Raw genomic sequence first — 25,706 nt, 5'->3', positions numbered from 1 at the left:
GCCTGCTCACAAGCCCCATGCTTCACCAGCAATGCCCTCACGACCAAGTTCCTCAGCTATGCCCTCACGGCCAGATTCCTCAAAGCCCTCACGGCCAATTCCTCACGCTGCTCCTGCTTCTACAAAATCTTCAGCTCCTCCCCCAAAGTCTTCAGCTGCTCCGACCAAATCCTCAGCACTTGTGCATATCGCCTTGTGCCAAAGGATCACAGGCATATCTATTGCCTCAGGAGTCTTGCAAGTTCCTCAGCTGCTCCCACTCTTCTGAAGAAGAAGACCACTGCTGGACGAGGTCCTCGACCAAGTCCTCACAAGAAACAAGTTGCTTTCCAAGTTCCCTCTGATGATGATGAAGCTGATGATGAAGAACTTGCTAAAATCATCAGGGACAGGCAATTCAGGGCTGCTACAGCCAAAGGCAGTAATGTGCCATTAATGCTGGATCCGAAGTTGATCCTAGACTTCATTGACTTGTGGCACAAGGACCCCAACACACCTCTGCCTGAGCTGAACCTCACTCCTGGTCAAAGTCATGTACTAACTCACTTCATTAATGAAGAGAAATGGAAATTTGAACAGGGAAGAAGGGTGAAGAAAGCACAATACAAGGAAGAGCACTTTCTGAAGCAAAACGTTCTGAAGCTTTCACCTGAAGAACTTGTGGCTCTTCAATCTGAAATCAAGAAACTGAGTGATGAATTTGATCGCTATTATGCTGACTGGCTAGGAGCCAAAGTCAAATTTGTAAATATAACTGAACAGTTCACTTCCAATGTTGCAGCCCCAACGCAACAGGAAATTCCTCAGGCTGAAGCATCTACTCAGCCGACTGAAGAAAATGCCAGCACCGCTGATGACAATCAGGTTGCTAAAGAAAATGTGAGTTCCAGGGCTGATAACTGCATTCCAGCCGCTGATGAAATTACCAGGGCATCCACTAGTGGTGCGCCTGAAGAAAATGAAGAAGGCAGGGCAACTTCATCAGTTGCGCCTGAAGAAATACAACTCAATTCCTCTGCTCCTGCGCCTACACCAACTATGATCCTTCCATCTGCATCAGATGTGAAGAAGACCAAGGTTGCAGAGCGTGTAGTGGTGAAGAAAAGGAAGGCATCAACTGCATCAGATTCTTCAGCTCAGAATAAGATGAAGCCATTGACTAGCTCGTTTGCAAACCCCATTGATGTTGTTCCTATCTCAACCATGCCATCAAAGGACCTTGTTCCTTTTGAGGAAGAATATGTGATTCCAAGTGAATCTGATGAAGAGAATCCCTCTGCTGCTTCGTCAGATCAGATGGATGAAGAAATTGAAGTGGATACGATCCCTTCAACACCAGTTGTCTCCTCGCCAATGCCTCAGTTTACTGCTGAAGAGGCCGACGTTGAAGAAATGGGAGATGAAGATGTGGACATTGGCTGTACCACACCTGTGCTAAGTGATGAATTTTGGGAAAGTCAGCACCCCAACTCTCCACTCTTCACACCATTGCAACAAATTCCTCAGTCCCCAGTAACTACTATACAAATGGGATCTGATGAACCACATGCCACACCATCTGTCCATGAAGAAATTCCAGCCACTAGTGCTGAAGATCATGTAAATGAAGAATTGAAGTCCCAGGCTGCCACTGAAGCAGCACCTGAAATTCCTCAGCTTGTGGAACCTGAGATGGAGATCCCGGAGGTTGTGATGCAATTGACTGACACTCCTCACCCCAAGCCAAAGGATCCATTCTCAAAGAAGTGGAAATTGAAGGATGATGATTTCTTCGGCAAGCACGTGTTCTTCACTAAGTACAATCCTTATGACTTTGCTCGTGTAAGGTGGAAGCATTTATGGACTGCAAGCCAGGCCAACTTCTATTCTTCACTACTTTTCAACAAAGACAAAATCTTCTACCATGAGCATATTCCTCACGTGGACATGGAATCATGACCTTGCTTCTCTCTTGTGCTCAGTGTTCTTCGTGATGCAGGCCTCCTCAACTTTCGCTCTGACATTGTTGATTGGAATGAAGAGCTTATTCTTCAGTTCTACGCTACATTGCATATCACAAGTGATACTGAAGATATCAACACCTGGGTCTTGGACTGGATGACCGAAAATACTCACTATAAGGCACCGGCCTCTGAATTGCTTCACGCCCTGCCCATCAGTCTACCCAGTGAAGGAGCTTGCTGCCTGTATCATGAACCAGAACTCCCAGCTCATTACATGCAAGTGTTAATGAAGCCTTTGAAGCCTGGTCAAGCCCCAAGGACCAAATTCCTCATGAAGGATTTACTCTATGTGCCCAGAACTATCTATCGCATTCTGACGAGGACAATGAGTCTCATCAAAGGCCACGACTCATCTGATGAGGAAATAGTTGGCATCATAAAGAATCTGCTATTCAACATCATTCATAGCATTCCTATCAACTATCACGATTTCTTCATGAGGACTCTGGCAAATGCTGCACTTTCTCCATTTGAGCTGAAACCTTATGCACCTTGGATTATGAGATTCCTCAGGACAAGGTCTTCACTCAACTACAAGGCTGATTTTCAGAATCACGTTAGCTATCTGCCCCCGATTGAAGTCGTCAAGCAGGCTTTTACTTCAACTGATGAAAAGGGCAAGGCTCCTGCAGTCATTGATGAAGGCATTCGTCCATTGGATGGTCAGTTTCGCAAAGATGCATCTTATTCCACCAATGATGACTCTGACTCTGCCACACATGACTCTGCTGCCAATGCACCCAAGTCTACTCCTCAAGCCACTGCTCCTCGTGTGATGACTGACCGTGAGCTTCTGCTTAGTCTTCACCAGAAGGTGGATCGAGACCATAAATGGGTTAAGCGTCAGTTTGGTTCATTTCTTCATGACATGACTGCTACACACAATGAAGTGAAGAAAAACCATTACTACCTCCATGAAGTCTTCGGTCGCACCTGGGCCATTCTATCACATCTGTATGGTGAAGAAGATCTCAAGAAAATGGGTCTCAAGGAAGATTTTGACTGGTCTGCACCTCCACCGAAGAAATTCAAGAAGGTCAAGGTTCCTTCTTTGGTGTCCACCTCATATTCTTCATCACGCGATACCGACGAGTACGAAGACTTGGATGACACTGCGGCAGGCCCTTCAACGACAAACGACCACAACAACGCTGGCGCTCCTTCATCAACTTGATATTCTTCAGGGCCGTTAGTCCTCATTTTTGATCGTTTTGGTCATTCGATGACAAAGGGGGAGAATTTTGAGTTAGTCTTCAAGCAGGTCTATCTATATGGGCGTTTTTTTTGCTAAGTTACAACTCTCGTGCTTTTGAAACTTTATTGGATCGAGTTGTAAACTTAAACCCGATGGTGCTCTGATATGTTTAATGTGTTTTTCTGCATGCTTATTCCTCATATATGTTAATGCCCGCATGCTGAATTACATCAGTCACCATATTTCATCATGCTTTTCAAATTCTTCATTATGATATGTCAAATGCGTGTATGATTTACAAGATATAGGGGGAGATCTCCATGATTCTACTCTTCAAGTGTGCAATGCTTCAAAAGCAAATTCCTCATCATGCACATCTTCAGAGAGATTTCTTCTATATCTTGCAATTAAATTCCTCAATATCAGTATTTACACTTCATATGTTTATTCCCGTTGAAAACTTAACATATATTGTCATCAATCACCAAAAAGGGGGAGATTGTAAGTGCATCTAGTGCCCCTTAGTGATTTCGGTGTATTGAAGACTTATAGGTTAAGGGACTAATGTGTTTATGAGTGTACACAGGTCTATAAGACTATGAGGATTTTGATATTTACAGAGAAAGTCGACCCCTAAAAATGAAGTTCTTCGACTGAAGACTTTGGATTTCTGAAGACTTTCTGAACACTTTGAAAGTGAAGAAATTGGCGCAATCCTGAAGAATTGATATTCATTCGAGGAACATGAAGCATGAAGACTTTTGTTTTCGTAGCTTCATTTTCTCTTTCTTGAGTCATAGAAAACACCGTACTGTTAAAGGGGGTCGAGGAAATACTAAGGAAAAATTTCCATGTGATGCTGAACTCAAAATCCTACACCTGCCAATCCCTTCGAGCGAAGCCATTGGAAATCTCATATAGTTCAGTCATATTCTTCAGTGACAGAGACGAAGTTCTTCTGATCTCTGAGGAATTTGTTCTGACTGAGGAGTAAGGAATTCACCAGTGCAGATTGCCTACACAGTGAGGAACATGATAGCCCTGAGAAATTTGATACTCAAATTTCCGACCATTGCTGTGCTATGCGCCAGCTATCCCAAAATATCTACCCACCTAACGGTCATATCATTGAAGGGCATTTATGTCTTATCATGTCGGGCTACTCCCTAGGCTATAAATAGCTGCCCCCTACAACCACTAGCTAGTTGGCTGCTCCGAGAGAAACTGACACTTGTCATTTGAGAGCATCCCATCCTCCGAGGACTTTGAGCGAAAATCATCAAGTGAGGAAAATCCAAACCCAAACACCTACAAACCCCAAGTGATTGAGCATCACTTAAGAGATTGATCCTGCGTGGATCCGATGCTTTTTACTTTTGAAGATTGTGCTTCTTCCAGACGGTTAGGCGTCAAGGTCTAGAGCATCCAAGAGGAATTGTGGATCGCCGAGTGACCAAGTTTGTGAAGGTTCGGAAGTCACCTGAAGACTTACCACGAGTTATTGGGCGAGGTCTGTGTGACCTTAGCTCAAGGACAATACGGTGAGGACTGTGTGTCCGGGACTGTGTGTCCGGGACTGTGTGTCCTCAGGTTTAAATACCTAGCCGCTCCAACCAGATGTACAACTGAGATAGCAGTTGGAACTGGTCTACCAAATCATTATCTTCACCAAGCTCACTGGTTCTATTTCCTCAACTGTTTCATTTCCTGATAACTGTGTTGAGTGCTTGTTCATATCTGTGCTTGAAGAGTTTGACTGAAGACTTTCTCAATTTCCTCAGTTCAATTTCTTCAGTTTGTTTGTCTTCATCCTGTGTTATCCCGTGTTTACGCTTTCTGTACTCTGTGCTTGTCTTCATTTCATCATGATGACTATGCTTGTGTTCTGTTATGTTTACTTTTGAGTACTTATTCCGCTGCTAGTAGTTCTTCGCTAAGGAATTTCCTCACTAGCAAATTCCTCAGTGAAGAATTCATAAAAATCGCCTATTCACCCCCCTCTAGTCGATATAATGCGCTTTCAGCATCCCATGCCGCTGAGGGGGGCGCACGCATGGAGAGGAAGGCGTGTGGCCATGGAAGTCAAAGGGTCACTTCCTAGTGAGCCTACACAGCGTACAGCTCGCACGCTTCTCAGTGCGCCTGTGCATTCAAGGAAAGCTTGCACTCCTCTCGGTCAGCCTGCGCACCGGACTGCGCTCGCACGCCTCCCATTCAGTCAAGGTCAAGAAGCTGTCCGCACGGCACCTCCTACAGCCATTAAAACCAAGACATGTGGCATCACGTGAATGGTTAACAGAACGCACACAGTTTGAATTATATAAACGTTTGAGTTAGTAAAGTGGCAGCTATTTTTTCAAAATGCCTTTGTTGGCTGTCACTATTCGAGTGCGCCTTCTCTCAAAATGGACACTAAAAACACCACATCATGTCGGGTGCCATTCCATGATAGCATGCCAAGTTTCATGAATTTCAGACGAGTTTTGGATTTACTAGAATTTAAAAACCAGGCATCTCAATGTTTTGCCAGCAATCAACAGTGCCCTGGTGTTTGAAATTCATTCCCATTTCTTGCATGGGACCTAAGCATGCACCCGAGGACACAGATTTGATTTTTCAAACAATTTATATGCACTCGAGCATTTGCATGTAGTTCAAATTTGAATTATGCACATAAATGCATTGAAAACTCAGTTAATGCATAAAAATGTGCAAACGAACCCCGAAAAATAACAAAAATTGACACAACACTCCTGTTGTTCTATGTTGACATGAGAAAATTTTGGAAGCAATAAGAGGCAATGGATATTGTTTCGTCCCCAAAGGTGGGACGTTCCCTACCGAAACCATCATGCTTGTTCTGAGAAGCTCTAGTTTGTGAGAAGCATATACCTAGAACTAGCCCAAATGGGACAAAAATTTTACCATGGCAGGTTGATGTCGCTCCATGATAGCATGCCAAGTTTCATGAATTTCAGACAAGTTTTGTATTTACTTGAATTTAAAAACCAGGCATCTCAATGTTTTGCCGGCAATGAATGGCGCCATGGTGTTTGAAATTCATTCCCATTTCTTGCATGGGACCTAAGCATGCACCCAAGGACACAGATTTGATTTTTCAACCAATTTATATGCACTAGAGCATGTGCATCTAATCATCATCTCCTTCTTGTGCTAGCTCGATGTTCCTTCTGTGCTAAGTTCCCATTAATTGATGGCATTTTATGAACACGCCACCGTTTCCCGCCATTTCCTCACCTGTTTCCCGCCACCCAGCGATATTGCGCATAGGCGGTGCACAACGCACGAAGGCGACAAGTGCAGCCTGTAGCACATCCACCTTTTCCAAGCATGCGAACCAGCCAAATCGCCGCCTCTACCATCAACCTAGTAGACGAGGAAAACGAGCAGGCGCCACGACCGTCGTGGCCGAGGTGCTCCCCGGCAATGCGATGGACGACGCCATTACGCGCGTCATCGCCAAGGTTGAGCAGACCTTTGGCGCATGGTGCTTGAGCATCGCGGATCAAGATAGGCATGTCAGCACCGACAGGCTGCAGCTCGCCGCACAACATGATCGATGGCGCGCCGCAGAGCAAGCTAGGCGCGTCCATGCCGATAGCCTATGGCTTGCCGCACGACGAGACCGTTGGAGCGCCATAGAGCGAGAGGCGCGGCACGCCGCACAGCAAGAGCGGATCCATCGGTGCTTGCCTGCTGTCAACATGGCTTCGCAGTTGGGTACACGTCCGGTAAGTACGCCCATTCCTCGCCAGGAGTGGGCAGAGGCCGTCAGCGCCATACTTGCACCAGAGGCCAGCCGCGCCATACTTGCACTGGACACCCGCCACGCCGTTCGCATGGGTGCCGCCGGTCGCCTTGTCCGTGGCCCGCTGCATGCCAACGCGCTGGTCCGTAGGCTCGACCACCTCCTTGGCCTAGGTGTCCACATGGGCACATTAGAGGAACATGGCCGTCGCATTAGATCGCGCTCCAGATGTACCGCGAGCGTGTCGACCGCTTGGACGAACGCCTGCACAAGTTCAGACAGAGCCAAGAGCTACCATAGGCAAGGGCTGCTTGTCATGGTCTCATGGACGTGTTTTATTTTGAAAAGTCATTTCGATGTGGATAGCTATGTATTCATAGCAAATTGTAGTATTGCTCTGTTTATTGCTCTATTTCAATGTGTGTACTCCGTTTTCCATTCTTATATGTTCTGTTTCAATGTGTGTATATACGCTTTCCATTCTGTATATGTGGATAATAACAGGTAGATTCAAATTAGTATACAAAAACAGATAGAAAATGTAATTCATAATATATATATTAATTTTTCATTAGTTCATGACAGAATATATATATATATATAATATCATCACATATATTAATTGTTCATTAAATCAGGCAAGTTTCATGTTTTCTTATCATTTTTTATTTTTTTGGAATTAAAATGCCATGGCACTCCATGCATGTGTGCCCATGCCTTGGGACCAATATGTTTGAAAAATCCTTCTAATTTACTGCACAAGGAATTAACTCACACACAAGTACATAAAAATATGATTTTTCCAACCGTTAGATGTAGTTCAAATTTGAATTACGGTCATTAAATGGCTAGAAAATCACTTAAATGGCTTTAAAAGGTCAAACGACCCCTAAAATTTTCGAAATTTTCACATGACCGTTGTATTAGTGCATATTAGACGTAGAAAAAAAATTGAAGGCCGTAAGAGGAAGCTATCTCCCGTTCGTCATCAAGCATGCATTGTTCCCTCTAGGAACCACGAGCCTTCTATTGTGTTGCTCCAGTTTGTGAGGGGTGTGTGTCCAAACTTTCGTCAAACAGGCCAATTTCTATACCACATCATCTTTGTGGCATGACATTAAATAAAGCAAGGTTTCATGTTTTTTTGATCATTTTTTAATTTTTTCGAATTAAAATGCCATGCCACTCCATGCATGTGTGCCCATGCCTTGAGACCAATATGTTTGAAAATTCCTTCCAATTTACTGCACATGGAATTAACGCGCACACACGTACACAAAAATATGATTTTTCAAACCGTTATGGTTAGGCGTTGCATGTAGATGCATTTCAAATTTTAATTACGGTCATGAAATGGCTAGAAAATCACTTAAATGTCTTTAAAAGGTTAAATGACCCCTGAAATTTTCGAAAATTTCACATGATAGTGGTATGAGTGCACGTTAGACGTAGAAAAAAATTGAAGGCCGTAAGAGGAAGCTATCTCGCGTTCGTCATCAAACATGCATTGTTCCCTCTCGGAACCACGAACCTTCTAGTGAGTCGCTCGAGTTTGTGAGGGGTGTGTGTCCAAACTTTCATCAAACATGCCAATTTCTTTACCACATCATCTTGGTGGCATGACATTAAATCAAGCAAGGTTTGATGTTTTTCTGATCATTTTTTTAATTTTTGGAATTAAAATGCATGGCACTCCATGCATGTGTGCCCATGCCTTGAGACCAATATGTTTGAAAATTCCTTTTAATTTACTGCACATGGAATTAACTCGCACACAAGTACACAAAAATATGATTTTTCCAACCGTTATGGTTAGGCGTTGAATGTAGATGTAGTTCAAATTTGAATTACGGTCATTAAATGGCTAGAAAATCACTTAAATGTCTTTAAAACGTCAAATGACCGATGAAATTTTCAAAAAATTCACATGACAGTCGTATTAGTGCACGTTAGATGTCGAAAAAAATTGAAGGCCGTAAGAGGAAGCTATCTCCCGTTCATCATCAAACATGCATTGTTCCTTTTCGAAACCACGAGCCTTCTAGTGTGTTGCTCCGGTTCTGAGGGGTCTGTGTCCAAACTTTCGTCAAACATGCCAATTTCTTTACCACATCATCTTGGTGGCATGACATTAAATCAAGCAAGGTTTCATGTTTTTCTGATCATTTTTCAATTTTTTGGAATTAAAATGCCACGGCACTCCATGCATGTGTGCCCATGCCTTGAGACCAATATGTTTGAAAATTCCTTCTAATTTACTGCACATGGAATTAACTCGCACACAAGTACACAAAAATATGATTTTTCCACCCGTTATGGTTAGGCATTGCATGTATATGTAGTTCAAATTTGAATTACGGTCATTAAATGGCTATAAAATCACTTAAATGTCTTTAAAAGGTCAAATCACCCCTGATATTTTCAAAAATTTCACATGACAGTTGTATTAGTGCACGTTAGATGTAGAAAAAAATTGAAGGCAGTAAGAGGAAGCTATCTCCCGTTCGTCATCAAACATTCATTGTTCCCTCTCGGAACCACGAGCCTTCTAGTGTGTTGCTCCGGTTTGTGAGGGGTGCGTGTCTAAACTTTCATCAAACAGGCCAATTTCTTTACCAAATCATCTTGGTGGCATGACATTAAATCAGGTAAGGTTTCATGTTTTTTGATCATTTTTTTAATATTTTTTTGAAATTAAAATGGCATGGCTATCCATGCATGTGTGCCCATGCCTTGAGACCAATATGTTTGAAAATTCCTTCCAATTTACTGCTCATGGAATTAACTCGCACACAAGTACACAAAAATATGATTTTTCAAACCATTATGGTTAGGTGTTGCATGTAGATGTAGTTCAAATTTGAATTACGGTCATTAAATGGCTAGAAAATCACTTAAATGTCTTTAAAAGGTTAACTGACCCCTGAAATTTTCAAAAATTTCACATGACAGTGGTATTAGTGCACGTCAGACGTAGAAAAGAATTGAAGGCCGTAAGAGGAAGCCATCTCCTGTTCGTCATCAAACATGCATTGTTCCCTGTCGGAACCACGGACCTTCTAATGAGTTGCTCTGGTTTGTGAGGGGTGTGTGTTCAAACTTTCGTCAAACAGGCTAATTTTTTACAACATCATCTTGGTGGCATGAGATTAAATCAATCAAGGTTTCATGTTTTTCTGATCATTTTTTTTATTTTTTGGAATTAAAATGCCATGTCACTCCATGCATCCATCTGCGTGTGTCCATGTCATGCGACCAATATGTTTGAAAATTCCTTCTAATTTACTGCACATGGAATTAACTCGCACACAAGTACATAGAGTTGATTTTTCAAACAGTTTTGGTTAGGCGCTGCATGTAGATGTAGTTCAAACTTGAAATACGGTAATTAAATGGCTAGAAAAGCACTTAAATATCTTTAAAAGGTCAAATGACCCCTAGAATTTTCAAAAATTTCACATTACAATTGTAGTAGTGAATGTTAGACGTAGAAAAAAAATTGAAGGCCGTAAGAGGAAGCTATCTCCCGTTCGTCATCAAACATGCATTGTTCCCTCTCGGAACCACGAGCCTTCTAGTGTGTTGCTCCGGTTTTTGAGGGGTGTGGGTCCAAACTTTCGTCAAACATGACAATTTCTTTACCACATCATCTTTGTAGCATGACATTAAATCAAGCAAGGTTTCATGTTTTTCTGATCATTTTTTATTTTTTTGGAATTAAAATGCCATGGCACTCCATGCATGTGTGCCCATGCCTTGAGACCAATATGTTTGAAAATTCCTTCTAATTTACTGCACATGGAATTAACTCGCACACAAGTACACAAAAATATGATTTTTCGAACTGTTATGGTTAGGCGTTGCATGTAGATGTAGTTCAAATTTGAATTACGGTCATTAAATGGCTAGAAATCACTTAAATGTCCTTAAAACGGTCAAATGACCCCTGAGATTTCCAAAAATTTCACATGACAGTTGTATTATTGTGCGTTAGACGTAGAAAACAAATTGAAGGCCGTAAGAGAAAGCTATCTCCCGTTTGTCATCAAACATGTATTGTCCCCTCTCAGAACCACGAACCTTCTAGTGAGTTGCTCCTGTTTGTGAGGGGTGTGTGTCCAAACTTTCGTCAACCAGGCCAATTTTTTTACCACATCATCTGGGTGGCATGACATTAAATCAACCAAGGTTTCGTGTTGTTCTAATCATTTTTTTATTTTTGGGAATTAAAATGCCATGTCACTCCATGCACACGTCTGCATGTGTCCATATCGTGAGACCAATATGTTTGAAAATTCTGTCTAATTTACTACACATGGCATTAACTCACACACAAGTACATAGATATGATTTTTCAAACCATTTTGTTTATGCGTTGCATGGAGATGTAGTTCAAATTTGAATTACGGTCATTAAATGGATAGAAAATAAGTTAAATGTCTTTAAAAGGTCAAATGACCCCTAGAATTTAAAAAAAATCACATTACAGTTGTAGTAGTGCACATTAGACGTAAAAAATGAAGGCCATAAGAGGAAGCTATCTCCCGTTCGTCATCAAACATGCATTGTTCCCTCTCGGAACCACGAGCTTTCTAGTGTGCTGCTCCGGTTTTGTGAGGGGTGTGTGCCCAAACTTTCGTCAAACATGCCAATTTCTTTACCACATCATCTTGGTGGCATGACATTACATCAACCAGGGTTTCATGTTTTTCTGATCATTTTTTATTTTTTGGAATTAAAATGCCATGTCACTCCATGCATACGTACGCATGTGTCCATGTCGTGAGACCAATATGTTTGAAAATTCCTTCTAATTTACTGCACATGGAATTAACTCGCACACAAGTACATAGATGTGATTTTTCAAACCGTTTTGGTTAGGAGTTGCATGTAGATGTAGTTAAAATTTGAATTACGGTCATTAAATGGCTAGAATTCACTTAAATGTCTTTAAAAGGTCAAATGACCCTAGAATTTTCAAAAAATTCACATTACAGTAGTAGTAGTAGTGAACGTTAGACGCAGAAAAAAAATTGAAGGCCGTAAGAGGAAGCTATCTCCCGTTCGTTATCAAACATGCATTGTTCCCTCTCGAAACCACGAGCCTTCTAGTGCGTTGTTGCAGTTTGTGAGGGGTGTGTCTTCGTCAAATATGCTAATTTCTTTACCAGATCATCTTGGTGGCATGACATTACGTCAACCAAGGTTTCATGTTTTTCTGATCATTTTTTTGGAATTAAAATGCCATGTCACTCCATGCTTAATTGTGTCATAGCCGTTAGACCAATATGTTTGGAAATTCCTTCCAATTTACTGCACATGGAATTAAATCGCACAAAAGTACACAAAATATGAGTTTTCAAACCGTTATGGTTAGCTGTTGCATGCACATATAGTTCAAATTTCAATTACGGTCACTAAATGGCTAGAAAATCACTTAAATGTCTTAAAAGGTCAAATGGCCCTGTAATTTGAATTTTTTTGACATGATAGTTGTATTAGTACTACAAAATTTCTCGTACATTTAAAACACGATCCATTGCCACTGTACTCCAAATTCTTCTTTCACAACTAATAAAAAATATCTACAACATCACACACAGTTGTTTTCTAGGAACCGTTTGCGATGGAAATATTTCGGTCTATTTAAGTCTCCCTCCTTAAGCTTCGCCAGCTCGTCTGCTCCAGTGCTTGCAACCCCCGAATCCACAAATCCCGACCCCCATTCCCGCACCCCCTTCTTGCGAAGATGACGCTGTTGAAACGCTTCGTGAAGGCCCATATGATGGCCGCGTCCCCCTGAGCGCCGCCGCCTGCGCTGAGAGCGCGGCCGCCTACACCGAGAGTGCCACCGCATCTGCATTGGGCGTGGCTGCTTCCGATGAGAGGGCATCTGCGGCAGCCGACAGGGCAACTGTAGCAGGTGAGACGGCTGCAGCTACTGCCACAACGGCGGCTGCAAACACCGAGAGCGCTCAAGATGCCGTCTGTGCCGTCGATGTTGCCTTGGCCTGGGTCGAGGCCATCCACGCTAAGATCGAGGATGCACATACCAAGATATTCTAGGCCACCTCGAACTCCAGCATGCAAGCCACGTCTGAAAAGGTGGTGGTGGTCATGGAGCACCTGCTTCCTCATGAGTTCGCCGAGTGGGAGCTGGAGATGCAGGAGGCAGCGGAGATCGAGGAGCGCCGGGAGGAGGAGTTGCGCGTGGCCGAGGTCGAGGTAGAGAAGAGTCTGTCCATCGAGGAATCGGCGGTGGAGTACCAACGCGACCTCTAGCGCAACCACTTCTACGAGTACTATAACCTTGAGGGCGGCACCGAGGACGAGGACGAGGACGCGGTCGATTTCAGCAGGGGGGACGCGGAGTCCACCAACGGCGACATGTTGCCAGGACAAGTCATCGACGTCTCATCTCACACCGGCGATGCATAGGCCGGCGCGGTGGCCGATTTGTTAAAATTATGCGTAGTTAGGCTTTGTTTTTAATGATGTTATTTTGTTAGAGCACTGTTTAGGTCAATTGGCTCTGTTTAATTACTAAAATTGCTCGATTCAGTAAGTGTGGTCTGTTTGCGTACGCTCTTTTGTGTGCCCAAATTAGCATGCGATGTTAAATTATGCAATGACGTACCCGGGGAAATTTCCACCAAAATTTGAATTATCAAACTCATCCCATGCGCGTAAAGCAGAAGAATCGTTTGTGATGCACACAATCGTTCAAAGTGAAAGGTCCGGTGGCACCGCGCGCAATGTTTCCCTCCACATTTCCAAAATTTTGGCCTACCACCAAACTATCTACCCCGCCCCCTTCCCCACCCCCTTTTCTCTCCGACGAAAAGTCACATTTCCCATGTTTCCCCCTTCCTTCCTTCCTAAGCTATAGCCGCTTCCTCGCTCTTGCCGTCTTGCATCCTACCGCTGGGGTCGCCATGGTATTCTTCAAAGACCTCTCTAGCGGTTCCTCCTCCGGTGATGACTCCTTCACCACCCGGGTATGCCTCTCTTCTCTCTCTCTCTCTCTCGGGCTATGACTTAGAATGAATGATTTTTACCCGACGGTCGATTTGAGTCATTTCTTCCTCTTGTAGCTCCCTAGGACCATCAGTGGCAACAAATGGAGCGGGGTGGCTGAAGATCTATCTGCTCGTTGTCACCATCAATCTCCATGCGTGAATCTAGTTGCGTTTGATTCTGTGGACAGTGGGAGGATGTTTCTGGCATGTGCATAGAAGGTTAGACCCTCTTTCGTTGTAACAAATCATTTGTTAGATGTGATTCAGACATTGTCACGGTCCCAACCCATTCATACCACACCTTCAACCAAACGCATCCTAAGACGGTGTCACAGTTTGTACCTAGTATCGTAAATTGTTGCTATCTCATTAGTGGTGCCATTATAAAATTAGTTGGCACATATTTAGCAGTTTGTGCAGCCAAGTTTGGTCCACACATCCGAGAAGCCAAGCAGTAAAATACTAAATCTTTATGGCACGAAGGAACTGGGCATTGGAGCAACTACGTGCTCCGGAGTCCGGGTCCCTGTTTTTTTCCACTGCATCGGCTCGCCAGTGTAGGGCACTGGTGCGAGATGTAACAATAGTTGTCTTTACCCCAGTTTTGGCATACATAGTGGGCGGCCTTTGTGCTATTAGTTCTATGTTACTAAAATTGTGCATGTACACACCTGTTAGTATCAATTTGTTGTCATCCAAACACTATCGCTATGCTGTTGCAGTTATATTTACATTCCTCATAAAATGCTCAATTTGTTATTTATTGTACATGACTAAGAACTTGTAGCGGCATTGTAGTTGATTATAGCTTCTGATGTTCCAGAATTTGGTTATTGTCTCAGTACCAATTATTTCATTTGCACATTGATCTTTTTGAGAAGATATGTCATAATTAACACATTTATTCAGTTTTTCAAATTAAACATTGGTGATTTTCTATGTTGCTACAAACCCATTTCCCCTACAATTGTTACTGATCTAGTTTTAAATATTATAGGATGAACGGGAAGTGTTCTTAGTTGGAGTGGGTTGATCAAGAGTGGCCAGAGTATTTGAAGATGTGCCTAGCGAAGCTCTGGAGCATGTATGAGGAAGAGAACAGACGTAGGCTTAGAGAAATTGTTGTCAACGCTGAAGAACATTTGAAGATGCGGGATAAAAAGTTGAAGGTGCAGAATGAGCTCAGATTTTTTAAATCAAACTTTGCTAAGATGGTGTTGGCGAAGGAGGAGGCACTTTCCTAGTTGGCCCGTGCACAACAGGTTCTTCCTGAATTGAAAGCAGAGGTGGATAAGACGAGCCTGGAGGATCTCGATTAGGGAAATGAATATATTGTGTTGGGGGAAACGACACCTATGGGATCACAAGGAATCCCTTTTTGCTACAGTTGGCGGGCGCGGGGCTGTGGAAAGAGTGGGATTGAGAGATCAACGCGGGGGGATTCTCCAGGTTCGGGCTGCAAGTGATGCATAATACCCTACTCCTGTTGGTTTATGTTTATCTGGTGTTCTTGGACTAGCTAAAAGGCGTGCAGGGTCCAAAAAATCCGAATCCTCTCTCAGTACGCCGTGGGCCTCCTTTTATAGTCAAAGGGGCTGCCACAGTGGCACACTGGAGGTGGAAAGCTATACAGTAGTCGAGTCTATCTCCTGGCACCGGAGGACAAACACATTTAATGCGCTGCCGACATGCCCTTCTTGCTTTATTGGGGACGACAAGGAAGCTCGTCCCAGCTGTCGCCGCTTCGCCTGGCTTCGACGCGCGTCCGCACTAACGAGGCGTGTAGCACCACGCTGGCTAGCTGCTGAGTTGGTGCGGTGACACAGTCTTCACGAAGAATTGCATGCCACGATGCAGGTGCTTGCTGAGTCGTCCTAGAGGCCGCACGTAGCCATGCAGGTGCTTGCCTAGCTGGTGGGCTGGCAGCTGCATGGAAACGACGGTGTAGTTTTGGGAGATATGAGCCTTATTGCGGCCCCGCGGATGTCTTCGGCAAGAGTCTTGACGGGACCCTAGCAAGGGTCTTGTCATGGCGTCGTGGTCGTCCCCGGCAAAGGTCTTGCCGGGGGTCTCGTGGGTATCCTTGGCAAGGATCTTGCCGAGGATCGTCATCTTCTGGTTATCATCTAGTCTTGTATCAGGTTATTACGATCTTGGTTATCTATCCAAGTTATGTATATATTTTTTGGGGCATCATGACTAGTCTAGTGGTAAAACACTAGGACACTTTCAAGCTCTTATATGCAGGAACAAGTTAATTAAAAGCCATAATGGACTATTCATAGGATAGATACCAAAGGCACGGCAAGTTCTCAGTATCAAGCAAAACAAACATGCTCGATGGCATGACAGATAAAGTGTTCACACTATCCTATTACAAGGCACTTTAACCAGCCCAAATCGAATATTTGTTTTAATAAGAGTGGCAGACTGCAACTGATAAACCGGCCTCCGGTTTATGATTCCACATCTGGACGGTCACATTCTCTTCATCCCTGCCCAGTCGCTAGAAATCAATCGTTGACCAATTGATTCCAGTTAAGGCTTGAAAAATGGCTTCTTCATGAATAAGGGTGGAAGGGTCAATGCCACGAGCGTAAGTGTGCTTACGGATTGGCGGAACAAGATCTTCTACATTATGAATCAGCGCGGGCTGTCTTTTTGTAACGCCCTCGATGCGGCTATATCTCCCACGTGTCGAAGCACAACTTAGAGGCATAACCGCATTGAAAGCAATGTCGCAAGTGAGGTAATCTTCACACAACCCATGTAATACATAAGGGAAAGAGATACATAGTTGGCTTACAATCGCCACTTCGCACAATACATGAATAAAGCATTACATCATCTAGATACAATCAAGGTCCGACTATGGAACCAAAATAAAAGAAGACTACCCCAAATGCTACACACATCCCCGATCGTCCCAACTTGGCTCCACTACTGATCAACTGGAAACGGAAACAACACAATGAACAAGATCTTAATCGAGCTCCTCCTGAGCTCGGTTGCATCACCTGCAAGCTATCATCGGCACCTGCAAACTGGTTTTGGAAGTATCTGTGAGTCACGGGGACTCAGCAATCTCACTCCCTCGCGATCAAGACTATTTAAGCTTATAGGTAAGGCAAAAGGTATGAGGTGGAGCTGCAGCAAGCGACTAGCATATATTGTGGCTAACATACGCAAATGAGAGCGAGAAGAGAAGGCAAAGGCATGGTCGAACGACTATGATCAAGAAGTGATCCTAGAACAACCTTCATCAAGCATTACTCCAACACCGTGTTCACTTCCTGCACTCCGCCGAGAGGAGACCATCAGGGTTACACACGTGGTTGGTGCATTTTAATTAAGTTAAGTTTTAGGTTTTCTACAACCGGACATTAACAAATTCCCATCTGCCCATAACCGCGGCCACGGCTTTCGAAAGATCAAAACCCTGCAGGGGTGTCCCAACTTAGCCCATCACAAGCTCTCACGGTCAACGAAGGATATTCCTTCTCCTAGGAAGACCCGATCAGACTCGGAATCCCAGATACAAGACATTTCGACAATGGTAAAACAAGACAAGCAAAGCCACCCAGATGTGCCGACAAATCCCAATAGGTGCTGCACATATCTTGTTCTCAGGGCACACCGGATGAGCAAGACATCGGGTTGGCATAAACCCTGGTTTCCCAAGGGGCGTCGGACATCGCTCAGGTTGGACCAACACTTAGAGAAGCACTGGCCCGGGGGGGTTAAAATAAAGATGACCCTTGGGTTGGCCGACCCAAGGGAAAAAAGGCTAGGTGGCAAATGGTAAAACCAATGTTGGGCCTTGCTAGAGGAGTTTTATTGAAGGTGAACTATCAAGGGGTTCCCATTATAACCTAACCATGTAAGGAACGCAAAATCAAGGAACATAACACCGGTATGACGGAAACTAGGGCGGGAAGAGTGGAACAAAACACCAGGCATAAGGCCAAGCCTTCCACCATTTACCAAGTATATAGGTGCATTAAGATAGACAAGATAATATAATGATATCCCAACAATAAACAAGTTCCAACAAGGAACAAACTCCAATCTTCACCTGCAACTAGCAACGCTATAAGAGGGGCTGAGCAAAGCGGTAACATAGCCAAACAACGGTTTGCTAGGGCAAGGTGGGTTAGAGGCTTGACATGGCAATATGGGAGGCATGATAAGCAAGGGGTAGGTATCGTAGCATAGGCATAGAAAAAGAGCGAGCATCTAGCAAGCAAAGATAGAAGTGATTTCGAGGGTATGGTCATCTTGCCTGAGATCCCGCAAGGAAGAAGAACGAGTCCATGAAGAAGACAAACAGACGAAGTCGAACGGATCCTCACAAATGCGACGTTATCGGAACTAACCCGAAGAAGCAACACCGGAAAGCATCAAACAACATAGTAAACAACCATCACATAAACATGGCATGGTGCACAATAAAGTATGATGCATGTCCGGTTTAATGAAGCATGGCATGGCAAAGTGCACAAACAATCCTACAAATTAATTGGATCTCATTATGCAACTAGTTGCATATTGACGAAACACCACAACAAGTTATTTAGTTCGATCTCGTTTATGTACCCAACAATATTAAATGTTGTTTAACATGGCAAGGGGTGTAGCAAAGTAAAACTACCTATCTAGGCAAGTTTAAATGAGGCCGGAACAACAAGCAACAAGTCTAGAAAATCCTCATGAGCATAATTATGGATTTGGTACTGTTCTGCCCTAAACCAAATTTTAGAGTTGTTAAACATGCAAAGTAAAGCCATCATGATAATCTAGGCATTTTCCACCCCATTTATATATAAAGATTATTTAAAACCGAGCTATGATTATTAAGTTATGAATTAAAGCATTTTAGCATGGCATATGAGAAAATTTAACCAAACAACATTTTAAACATTTCAAATGTGCATGAAAGTGGCATATTATGAAACTAGATGAAATTCTAGTCATGTTTCATATATAACTTATTTAGATCCGATGCACGGTTATGAAGTTATTAAATGCATGAAGTCTAGGGACTTTTCTGCAAAACTGGAAACTCTGGAATAAATAGAAAAATTCGCAGAACAGGAAAAAAAACTATACTGGGCTGAAACTGGAACAGAGTACTGGGCGCAACACAACAACACATCGCCTAGGTCCCACAATAGAGGGGATTGGGCGCTGGCTCACCATGGGCTTCGGCCTAGTTGAGGAGCAAACAGGCGGAAGGGGCTGCAGCCTTGGAAGCTGGGCCTTGGTGGAACTGGGCCGGGGAAGTAGGCCAGCAGTAGCGGGACTGACGGTGATGAAGATGGGTCTCTCCAGATCGAGGCAAGGCGCTGGCAGATCTGGGCTGGACGCGGCCGATGCAGAGGGTCAACGCGGAACAGCCTGGTTCGTCCTCGACTCATTCCTACAGCAGGGACCGGGCGGTACTTGGCGCTGGCGTCTCCCGGCGACGAGGATGGGGCGGATCCAGGTGGAGGCGACCAGGAACAGGGCGTGGGCATAGATCCGATGGCGGGGGTTCCATTCTCGGCGCCGAAATGGAGGCGGGATGCATCGGCAGGGGAGCTTGGAGCTTCGAGTGGTTCGGGCGTCCAGGGGTTTCCTGTTGACGAACAGAGGCAAAGGGAGCGTTGTGAGAGAGAGAGAGAGAGAGGAAAGCACGGGGAAGGAGGAAGGGGCGCCGGTGAGGGTGACGGCCTGATCGTGGACGTCGACGAGGATGAGGCCTCGACACGAGGAGATCGGGAGCTCCCCTCCTGATCGAGCTTGTGGATGCGGGGGGGGGGGGGGGGGTCGAGCGCTCGTGCTCTGGATCGAGAGGAGGTGCTCGGGCCTTGGGTGAAGAGGAGGTGGCAGCTGTGGTTGGGTGGATCGATGGGAGATGGGAGATGGCTGGTGGTTGGTGCAGGGGGAATGAGATGATCCCGAGGTGGGGAATGGGTGCGGCGGCGGCTGGGAGGATCCCTAGAAATTACGGATTTGTTCTGAAATTAGACTAGGGGTGGACTATATATATACATCACAGATTAGGTTAGGGGCTATCTCGACCCTACGATCGCAGATAACATAGCTGGGGAGTCCAATTAACAAAACGGAGATGTTTTGTAGACGTTTGGGGATGATCCGGACCCAACGGTGATGACTGTCCGGGGCGGGTCCGGGACAACTTTTCAGGTGCGCGCGCGAGGAAGGCCGCGGGCTGACGAGAGAGGTTAGGTTGGGCCTGGCGGTGGTAGTGGACTGTGAAGAAGGACTCAGGCTGAGAAAAGAGAAGAGAGAAAGGCCCGACGACTGTTTCCAGAGACCGAAAACGTCCCACGATTTGACCGACTATAATGTCGCTATAGTTATCAGTTGGGACGTCAAACGGACTCCGAATGCGATGAAACTTGGCAGGCGACCTACTAACATCATAAAAACACTGCATACTAACTTTCAACCCATTCCGAGAACATTTTCCGGCCACTTATGAAATAATATTTCGGACGTGTCGCGGGCGCGTGCAAGTGTGTCTGGGCTCAGAAAAAACAATGGAAGGAACTGGGAGACCCAGACGGATGCAAGTTTTGAAAACATGATGATGCAAAGCACATGATGACATGACAAGATGCAACACTCAAGCAAATGACATGGCAACGCCGGGAATAACTGGAAGACACCTCGCGCAACGGTCTCGGGGCGTCACACTTTTCCCTTCAGCATCGTAAACCAGTTGAAAATGAGATAGATCTGTGTCATCCGCCAAGTTACTTGCTATAGGTCGCATTTCCTTTGTCAGCCTTCGGAGATCATGTCGGGACCCCGATCCTAAGTCACACCGATCTAGCATGTAACACATCATATCACTTTGCGGCGTCACGCACGGTATCCCCATGGGTGCCACCTAACCTGGCCCGGGACCGTTTGCGCCTTTTGGCTCACGTATATGACAGTGTCGCTAGCATCCATATGACAGAGAACCCGGGCCGACATGACTAGTCGTGAACCCAAAGTGGCACTAACTTACAGGGACATGCATACATGAATCAACCTCGAGCATGTCGGTTAACAGCGTATAAATCCGGGCCGTAGCAACTGGGCTAACAGGACTCCGAGAACCCGGACTGTAGCAGGCTAACAGGACTCCGGATGTCTCCGCCTGACATTTCCCTGAAGGGACAGACACAGGAACGAAGTGAATCAATTGCCGGCTAGTCTAAGTGTTCTGGAGCAGTAGTGCTGGGCTAGCAGGACTCCGGTAAACCAGGCTGTAGCACACTACCAAGGCTCAGTGGAAGGACTAGACTACATTTCCCCATAAGAGAGGCTACCAAGGATAAACAACTAGATTGTCGGATCCCACACATAGCAATACACGTCACACGTACGCATAACATGCAAGTATGTGTTGTACAACATGGCATCACAACATAACTCAAACTCATATGGATAACGGCCCAGAAGAGCCACATAGCATTCAATTCAAACAGGGGGTCACATGACCCATCATTCAGAGCATACAAGCAACGGAAGCATTACATGTCTGAGTACAGACAACTACAAAAGAAAAAGGCTGAGAAGCCTGACTATCTACAAGACCCTCCCAAGGGTACAAGATCGTAGCTGGCATACAAGCTACTCGTCGAAGTCACTAGCGTAACCAATTGTAAAACATAAATAAGCAAACGTGTGTACGAAGGTACTCAGCAAGTCTTACATCAGAACTATCTACATATGCAACATTATCAACAAAGGGGGTGGTGGACTTTTAACAGCAGCAAGCCAACTTTGACTCAGTGGCTAACCTATACTACGAGTATTAGAAACTTCTTTGAGGTGAGAAGACGCACACGAGTCCACATATTCACCATATCAAAACTCCACTATGGATCCGTTCCCATCTCCCTACGAGAAGGCCATCCATAGCAGTCACGCTTATCTTGCGTATTTTAGATTATCCACTTCAAGTTGTCTATGTACTACATAAGTCCTCCAAGTTTCCATATCCGAGGAAAACAACTATTCGAATAGATAATGTTAACCCTGCAGGGGTGTACTTCTTCACACATGCTCTCGCCACTTATCGCCCTGTACACGTCATGTACCTCGGCAACCTTCAAGCGGAAGCCGGGCAAGGGTGTCAGCCACGACCTGACTAATCACACAAGTCTCTCATCCAGGTTTATCGCGTATTCGAGTTCCATCCGCAAGGAGTTCCGGCCGAAGTCTCTAGTATGGCCCCAAACGATGTGTGCAGGGTTCCCAAGCCCACCATCCGGGTGCCACTTGGTACACCATGCCACAGTGCCTAGTCTGTCCCATGCCCGCCCCGTCGGACACCACCTGGTAGACAACTAGCACTACCTACAAACACCAGAAACTAGTTGCAACTCCTAGACAGAGATCAAGTAGATTAATAAGCCGAGAGGGGCCGGATAACCGGAACCCAATGTGTGGTAGTAACTGGACTTGGATAACATACAGAGAACTCAGTGCTTAGGGATGGTTCCAATGAGATAACCCATCATGTACTCCTACATGGCCTCTCATCGCTACCTTTACCAAAACATGTTCACACACTTAGCCATTATCGGTAGGACATGTTCACCACTCAGATTCATTCCCGATGAATCAGACCTGACACAACTCTAAGCATAGCTGGCATAAAGGAAACAAGCATGGATGAGTAGGCACATCAAGGCTCAAGCAACTCCTACTCATGCTAGTGGGTTTCAACTTTTTACTGTGGCAATGATAGGTCATGCAGAGGAATGGGTTCAACTACCGCACAGAAAGTAGCAATTTGAATCATTGTTGTCCTAATGCAGTATAAGCAGCAGGAGCGAGAGAGTGGTATTTTATCGAAATGATCAAGGGGGATTGCTTGCCTGATAGATCAACGAAGGGGCACTGCTCCTCTGAAAGGTACTCGGGAACACCTTCCGGAGTGGAACCTATCGAGAAGAAACGGTGCCGGCAATCAATACACAAAGAAATGCAACAATATGATGCATGAACATGACATGTGCAAATGCTAGTGTTTGGGCTAATGCAAGATGCTACCAAGTTGGTTCAAGCCCATTTGAATCAAAGATTCAAATGCAATTCAAAATGAAGCATTTAAAATGACCATATTATGTTTTTACTTATACATCATGTATAAGTTGGTTTTCCATGCACGGAACTGGCATAAATGGATTCCTTGCATTTTTCTGATCATTTTTCATATATAAATTATTTCATTCTGAGCTACGGTTGAATTTCTATGAATTTTAGAAGTTTATATCATTTTCTGGATTTTCCTGATTATTTAGAAATAAACTAATTCCAGAAAATGCATTACTACGTCAGCACTATGTCAGCATGACATAAGCGAGTCAACGGGGAAGCCCAGGTCAAACTGACCAATGGGGCCCGCGTGTCAGTGGCTAACTAAACTAACCTAGTTTAATTAGCACTAACATATGTTAAACTAATTAGTTTTAAACCTAAACTAGACTAATTAGCCGGGCGAGTCCCGCATGTCATAGACCCAGGGGAGGTCAAATCCCCTGGTCAACTGGGGCTAAACCACTGACGGTCAAAGCGGTCAACTCGCCGGCGTTTAGCCGCCGGCGAGGCCGAACCCGGCGAAGGCATCGGGAATCGCCCACAGGCGACCATTTGCGCGGCGGAGAGGATCTACGGGATGAGGAGACTCGTCCGCGTCCAGTGGTGCTCACGGTAGCAGCTCTGGTGGCCTAAAACGACGGCGGCGGCGACTTGCGCGGCGGCCGGAGTTCGGGCGTCGAGCGAAACGGCGTTGTAGGGAACGGCAGGAGCCATGGGTGGTCGCGGTCGACTCCTGGGAACATGCTGAGCATGGTGGCACGCTCGGTTACGGCTCTAGGTGACGGTGGCCATGGCGGTGACATGGACGGCGGCTGGAAGCTCACGGCTCCAGTGATTGGCGTGGCTAGGGCGAGCAAAACACACGGGGAGAGAGGGGAAACAAAGAGGAGCTCATGGCGGAGTCGACGGTGGTCTTGGCGAGCTCGGGGAGGGGCTGACGATGATGGTAGGTCGCCGGCGATCTCGGGGCAGAGGCGGTGAAGATGGCGGTGCAGAGGGTGATGCAGAGGGTTCGGCGTCGCGCGAGTTGATGGAGAGGCGCGGGGAATGGAGGCGGAGCTCCTGGGCATGTCCAGGGGGCGAGGGGGAGGCAGTGGCCGCGGTGGTGCTTGTCGGCCGGGACGGCAGCGCTTCGGCCGTCGCGCGAGAGGGTGACAGAGGAGAGGATGAGGGCGAGGGAGAGTGAGAGAGAGTGTGAGAGGCCTGGGGGGTGCGTGGCGACGCTGCAAGGGTCGCGGAGCAAGCAGGGAGGCAAGATGTGGCCGGGCGCATGGCCGCGTGCAGCGAGCACGGGCTCGGCGTCCTCCTGGTGCGGTGGAGGCGACGACTGGCAGGGCCAGCTGGGCCGCACAGTGCCAAGCCTCAGGTAAGTGGCCCAGGTAAGTTTTCATTTTTGTTTTCGTTTCTATTTCTGACATTTCTTTTTGACTCAAAATAAATACTAGTACAATTCTAAAAATGTTGGGATTCCTTGTGACCACTAGTTATAATATACCAGAGGACCTCACCAAGTTCCAACATTTTTGGAGCCTTTAAAATATTTATATTATTTAAACAGCTCCAATTCAAATACATATGGGTTCATTCAAAAATCCAAAATGTTTAGCAAAAATGTGCATCACCTCTAGTTGTTGTTTCCAAAATTTTCCAAAGACCATGAACATTTTTCAAGAGCATTTTGGGTTCATTGAAATTCCATTTTTAATTTGAATCTATTTGAATTTGCTTTGGTGCTAGGGTTTGAAACACTCCCCATTTCAATTTCATTTGAAGCTTAAACATGATGCACAAAGCAAGCCTAGATCATACCAGAACAAGGGAGGTGACAACATCATTATTGAAATCTGAACCGTCTTCCTTCACACCAGGATAGCCTTTGATGATATCTGCCGGTTCCAGATCTGGAATCCACGCCTTGGCCCGGATTAGCGCGGTCAGTGCACCTGGCCTTGCGGCTGATCTCTTCAGTTCATCCAACCGGGCAGGCAGCATGGCTAGATTTTCGATGGTTTCTTTTATCAGCATTGGAGGAGGCTTATTATAAGCTGTCGTGCAAATCGCTCGCTGGGATCCAGAATACAGTTGTTCTATCAAAGTATAGGCCGCTTTAAGCTTCATCCGCATGTCGAAGCCCAGATGGGTAATGTAGGTCCCTGTCATGGTAAAACATCAGTAAACCGGCTATGGATAAGATATTATGAATTGGAAAAACTTCATATGAAGACTCACCAAATACAGCAGTGGTCATGGCATTAATCTGCCGTTTTAAGCCGGTCAGTTCTTCAACCACCGGCTTCAGGGCTGCCTCTGTGTCTTTGGCCTTCTTTGTTAAACCGGCCTTCTCTGTCTCCCAGTCTGCATGCTCTTTGTTAAAGGTTTCTTTCAGTTTCTCCATGGCTGCTAAGACATTTGTCAACTCTTCCTGGGCCTTGGAAGCCTCTGCTTGCTGAGATTTGACGTTCTCCTAAAGGTCAGCGGTTTGAGCATCCCTTTTACTCAGCTTGGCCTGCAAAGGCAAGATATATCATTCATGGGCTATGTATATTTGAAGTACCAAGCGTATAACAAGTTATGGACTTTGTAGTTGGGGGCTAATGCCTATTGGCTCTATCATC

At 45.3% G+C, this 25,706-nt stretch overlaps 1 protein-coding gene across 1 annotated transcript; it reads right to left on the bottom strand.

Moving 5' to 3' along the window:
• Positions 1-20,617: 20,617 nt before the first annotated feature.
• On the bottom strand, positions 20,618-25,486 carry LOC147964909 (uncharacterized). The gene is made up of 3 exons (XM_087530205.1): positions 25,321-25,486; positions 24,924-25,244; positions 20,618-20,793 (listed from the first exon to the last, which is right to left on the bottom strand). Exons 1-3 carry the CDS (start codon positions 25,484-25,486, stop codon positions 20,618-20,620), a joined length of 663 nt encoding a protein of 220 aa, XP_087386331.1.
• Positions 25,487-25,706: the final 220 nt, after the last annotated feature.

Source organism: Triticum urartu, chromosome 6A (assembly GCF_056163025.1).
Source record: "Triticum urartu cultivar PI428250 chromosome 6A, HENAU_Tu73, whole genome shotgun sequence".
NCBI classification, from domain to species: Eukaryota; Viridiplantae; Streptophyta; class Magnoliopsida; order Poales; family Poaceae; genus Triticum; species Triticum urartu.
Note: the sequence above shows the minus strand (reverse complement) of the source record. Positions and strands in the feature narration are given on the sequence as shown.